The 5,433-nt window shown below is 40.9% G+C and overlaps 1 protein-coding gene across 7 annotated transcripts; it reads right to left on the bottom strand.

The window, feature by feature from the left end:
• Window positions 1-4,323: 4,323 nt before the first annotated feature.
• LOC147434568 (uncharacterized) lies at window positions 4,324-5,067 on the bottom strand. Of its 7 annotated transcripts, none has more exons than XR_015185247.1 (3): window positions 5,022-5,058; window positions 4,743-4,833; window positions 4,324-4,662 (listed from the first exon to the last, which is right to left on the bottom strand). XR_015185247.1 is itself a non-coding variant. In XM_086489981.1 (3 exons), exons 1-3 carry the CDS (start codon window positions 5,050-5,052, stop codon window positions 4,552-4,554), a joined length of 207 nt encoding a protein of 68 aa, XP_086346107.1. In that variant the 5' UTR covers window positions 5,053-5,067; the 3' UTR covers window positions 4,324-4,551. The 7 variants fall into 7 exon arrangements, 6 of the variants coding, with proteins under 6 accessions (XP_086346107.1, XP_086346108.1, XP_086346105.1 ...); XM_086489981.1 differs by having other exon boundaries at window positions 5,048-5,067; XM_086489982.1 differs by having other exon boundaries at window positions 4,324-4,647; window positions 5,048-5,067.
• Between the last annotated feature and the right edge of the window lie 366 nt (window positions 5,068-5,433).

Here is a 5,433-nt window from a genome sequence, read left to right as displayed (position 1 = left end):
ATTAAAGAGCACACATGCTTGCGGCAGCTATGTCTCCCAAGCACCAAATGGATTAGTTATCCATCTTGGAAAGATGTCACGGGGTAAAAAGGGATCCTCTACCCGTTAATAGTAAGATTGACTAATGAATAAGGCTTTATCTCTTCTACGTCATAGTCAAGGACAACTATGATTTCAAGAGAGAGGTAATGTCATAAAATCTAATTTCTAATCAACCCAAATGATTTTCTCATATTAAACTGATCATTTAATGTGGGAGAATAAATGGGAACAAGGGTTAAGATATAGACATGTGCTTATAGATCTATCTCAACACGGGGCCAATGGTAAAGGGGCCCAAAAGAGAGACGGTCTATCAAAGAGCAAGGCTAACCAACGGAGTATAAATACCTTAGGGTTAGATTCATTGAAGACCTCCAATAGTTAGTGTAAAATTCCTTTGACCTTAGGTAAGCTAGGACTGACCTTGAGGTGGGAACCCGCGGCCCAAGCTTAAGGTGCGTGAGGTGCTTGTCGTGCTTGATGACTAAGGTGCTTGAGGCGCTTGAGGTAATTGATGATTGAGGTGCTTGAGGTGCTTGATGACTGTGATCTTGAGGTGTGGGAACTTGGACCAAGCTTAAGGTGCCTGAGGTGCTTGTCGTGCTTGATGACTAAGGTGCTTGAGGTGCTTGAGGTAATTGATGATTGAGGTGCTTGATGACTGGGATGCTTGGTGTAAAAGTCCTTTGACCTTAGGTAAGCTAGGACTGAGCTTGAGGTGGGAACCTGGCCGAAGCTTAAGGTGCCCGAGGTGTTTGTCGTGCTTGATGACTAAGGTGCTTGAGATGCTTGAGGTAATTGATGATTGAGGTGCTTGATGATTGGGATGCGTGAGGTACTTGTCATGCTTGAGATGCTAGGGTTGTAGTTGAGGTGGGAACTCGACCCAAGCTTGAGGGGCTTAAGGGCCAAGCTTGTGGTGGAAACCAAGCCCAAGGTTGAGTGGATTGAGGTGTACAAAAGTCAATGCCAATACCTATAAGGAGGGGGCAAGCCCTACATGAGGGGGATGAGAGAGAACACACACACACACACACTCACACAAGGCATGCCTAGTACAAAGAAAGCAAAAGCTTGTCAAGTTCCTCCTCATGTTGCCCTCATAGTGTGCCTGAAGCCTATTGGTTGGTCACCCAAAGGGTCCAATGATAATTTAGGAGATTTAATTAATCGTGTTTGCATTGATCAAGTCCTCTCTCGCAAAGGGGAAAGGGGGACACTTGTCCCAAGGATACTCTTGTTGCTTGGTATGACTCCTGCTTATGATTGGCTAGGCCTGGAGGGGTCCAATGAGCTTCAAGCATGAGCTACAAGGGGGGACCGACCAAAGCTAGTAGGGGGCTTGCTTAGGGGGTATAATCTCCCACACACACTCACACACACTATGATTGTGTGAAGTGCAAAGTGAAAGAGCTCCCTCTCCTTCTCCAAGCTCCTTGAGAAGTTGAGAGCCTACACCAACACTCTTGGCTATGGAGTACAAATCCAACCAAGAGCCATGCTTCAATGCTTGAGCTTGCCATCTTCTCCCTCTTCACTACTATGCTATTATGTATGCTAGCAAGAAGAGTTATGATAAGTGAGGAACTAGTTCTTTCTCCTATGAAATGTTTCTTCTTCAAGTTTTTGTTATGCTTGTGATGCATGAATCTTTCCATCTTCATTACATCACCTAAGTCACAAGGAACACAAAGATTGTATTGTAACAAGTCTTTCTTAATGGGAGAAATCATAATACCAAATGCTTATTGGAGGGGGGACCGGCTCCACATAAATATGGTCCTCAACTGTTGTCATGTTCTCTAAATTCTCTCTCTTGCAAAAGTATTGATCATGCCAAGTTAATTAATTGCTATGATTATGTTGATATCTTCAATTATGTTCACCCGCTATGCTCACAAAGTCATTTCTCAAAAGTACTCTCATTAATTTCCGCTACTCTCAAGTTAAAATAGGCCAATTCCATTACATGCCCAATGTGATCCCATTATTTAGTTTGGCTTTTAGGTATTTATTTTACTTATTTGTCAGAGTCTTGGGTAGGAAAATTTACTGGGAGTGCTATATAAGCAACTCCTTGCCTCCATTGTATACACATTCAGTTATTCATTGCCAAGGTTGATTGGTTAAGGAGACTCTCTCTCTCTCTCTCTCTCTCTCTCTCTCTCTCTCCTCTTGGTCTCTACACTTTCCCATTGTCGATTTTTGACAGCCTCTACCACAACTTTAAACTTACTTGCTAACCTGCCATGAAGCTGACTACACTAAGCAAAAGGATCGGTGTTCCTACAACACTTAACTCTTATTAACATTCCACTACAAAAAGATGGCATGCACCCCTTGTTATGACCGATCAAAGCCTCTCATGTAGACAACTCCTCCCATTCCACTCTACCCCTGCACTTTTGTTTCAAGAATCTTGTCCCTTCAAAACTCACTCCAGTACCCATCTTCACTGCATTGCTGAAATATAATTTTGATATTCTTGAAAAAAGTCCTAGACATAGTCCAACCAAAAGAGCTACAACAACGAGTCGCTTGCCCTACTGTGCATCTCCCCATAACTCTCATTCCCCCTTAGCTTCATAGGCCTTTCTAACTCCTTACTTTTGTTTTGTAAGCAGTCAAACATACAAATCTAATTTTTTTTGCATTTTCATTAGCAAAAAGATATGTAAACTCTAAAGCCTTTATCCATTGGGCAAACCAAAAAATAGTTTTAAATGTCCCTTCCACTCAAAGACATTACGTTTGACACCATCATCATAGGCAACGAAGAGAATACATTTTTGAATAGTAGTGACTGGATACTATTTCATATTAGCAATGCCTCATGAAAAATAGGTACCAATACTCTCTCTCTCTCTCTCTCTCTCTCTCTCATGCATGCACACACACACCCCTCCATATCACTCATACAAATATGCGAAGGATCATAGTTTGCATTTTGTAGCGATAGTGGATGCTAGTGACAATGAAGAGAGTTATACAAATTATTAAATTAAAGTGAAGAATTATCCTATCAGAATTCCTTCACAAGTTCATAGCCACATGAATTGAGAGGTCAAAAGGAATTTTTTGAAACTATGTCAAAATAATTTATACAAAGAAAAGCGAGACAAAAACTCAAAATAAATAAATAGAAGTTTATAAATACATTAGGAAGAGAATGGGGGCCTCTTTATTTGGGAGTTTAAGAAAGTCAAACCATTAGTATTAAGAAAGTAATCAAAAGGACAGCTTTTGAATTCAAACAGGCAAAACGGTTAGTTTTTTTGAATTCAAAGTTTTCCCTCAAAATGGAATTTAAAATCTAGCAGGTAAAACCAGATCATGTAGTATATCTATGGAAAGACCTCGGTGGGAAGATTGTAGATCTATGATCTCCGCTCACATTGGGTATCATATGTAGGAGTTATGGAAGGCCGAAAATTATAAAATTGTCTACCGCCTTTTTGGGGAAAAAATTGCATCCTTTGACCACTCTTACTTATCTCTTACACACCCACCATTCTTGCACACATGACGTACACCTATTTGTCAAAATGTTGATCACCTCCATAAGCTCATGGCAAATAAGAAGCCCCCCTACACCCCATTCTCTTCCTAATGAAGGGCCTTGATGAACATGGGTGAGAGGAGACAAAATCAATGCACATCAATATATCCTAAGGTGCCTATTCTTACTGTGCACACATAGCCTAACAGGGAAAAATTATCAGTAGCATGCAATTGGTAATAATGCAAAGTGATGCTTCTCAAACTAGCACTATTTTCGGGGGTTCACTATTCAATACCCCCCTATATAACGTGCATTCACGAGGATAATTAAAAAACTTTTTTTAACACGTTTAAATGAATAAAATGACCTCTTATTTTAAGATTTGTTTTTTCAAAATGAAATATAAAAACCTTTTTTTTAATGTATTTTTGTTAAATTTCGTAAAAAGTTTGTATTTTAAAACCCTTCCTATTGACCTCAGGTGGTACATTTAACATGATTACATAGTGCACCCCTGAGGCAATATTGTGCCAAAAAAAAAAGCTATGCTTATTGTAGCGTGTAGGTCCTTTAGCTGAGTCAAACCTTTTGATGTACAACAACCTTTCACAATATAAAGAGATGTTTCCCTCCGAGGAAGACAAAATTAGTTTGTGCCAACCCCATGTACACCACAACGTCCCGTGTACCCACAATATCGTCAATTGAAGTTAGCTAACCTTTAATTGTAATAAAAAGGCAAGTTCTATTTTTTCAGTTCTAATAAAAAATCAAGAGTATGGAAAATTCTAATTATTTTCAGTTCTAATAAAAAATTCAAGAGTATGGCAAATTCCATGCCAAACATGGAGATATCTTCACAGGCCTTCCAGGGGTCCCCATTACATGTGAGAATTGGCCCACTAAATGTTAAAAGCGATACACTAATGCGTGTAGTAATGCGTCAATCAGTTCCACTAGTTAGCCCTTGTATAATTATTCGAAGGCCAGTGAAAAACGAATCTGAGTCAGTTCTCAGAACGGCCTTTTACTGTTGTTTTGGATTCCTCCCTTCTTTTCTCATATTGTGAAGTGGGCTCCGTGGGCGAAGCAGCTGCCAGCCACTGTTGAAGACATTTCTTGCAACATTGCGCCCACCACACATTAGCATCAGGAAACGTTCAATACAGAAGGAAAAGAAGACGGAATCAGAAATTACCGTGTATATGACTATGGCGGCTGCTGCAGCGACGCCGAAGATGGGGGCTATCCATAGCGCAGGATCGTCCAATTCTGGGGAACGCAGAGGGCTGCACAAGAACTCAAACAGAGAAGACGAGAAATCGCCCGCAAAAACAACAATAAACAAGAGCAGAGATCGCCCAAAACGAGCAGAGTAAGGCAGAGCAGAAATCACCCAAAACAAGCAGAATGTGGATGAGGAAGGCGACGACATGAGTACAGAAAATCATTGTGGAGCTGCAGCATGAGAACTTACATTTCAACAGAAACCCTACATTTTACCTCATTCTCGAAGAAGGAGAGTTGCAAAAGTCGATGAGATCCTGCTTGTTGGTTGGTTGCGCTTCTTTATCGAATACTTAGCCGCTTTCTGATTGGTCCACATCAGCTTTACACTCCCGCCCAACTCTCTTCCCTCCACGTGTCGGAATTCAAACCTTGTCGGACATTCCACACGTAGCGCTACGTTCTCACCGCGTGTCATTGTCTATTAGCTGTCGGTTGCTCTAGAAACTCAGGGCATGCTCACACGGAGAAGAGTCTTACGGCCTATGTCTTTCATGCTGCTTCACTAGGTAGAATGTCAAGATTTTTGTCGTGTAATGCAACTGCTCTTGCTTCGTTCGCCTTGAATAGGAGTTGAAAATAAACATAGAATAGTGTGTGGC

The sequence above is a fragment of the Adiantum capillus-veneris genome, chromosome 19 (assembly GCF_014529385.1).
Source record: "Adiantum capillus-veneris isolate H3 chromosome 19, ASM1452938v2, whole genome shotgun sequence".
NCBI lineage: Eukaryota > Viridiplantae > Streptophyta > Polypodiopsida > Polypodiales > Pteridaceae > Adiantum > Adiantum capillus-veneris.
The sequence above is the reverse complement of the archived record's forward strand: the minus strand, read 5'-3'. Positions and strand labels throughout refer to the sequence as shown.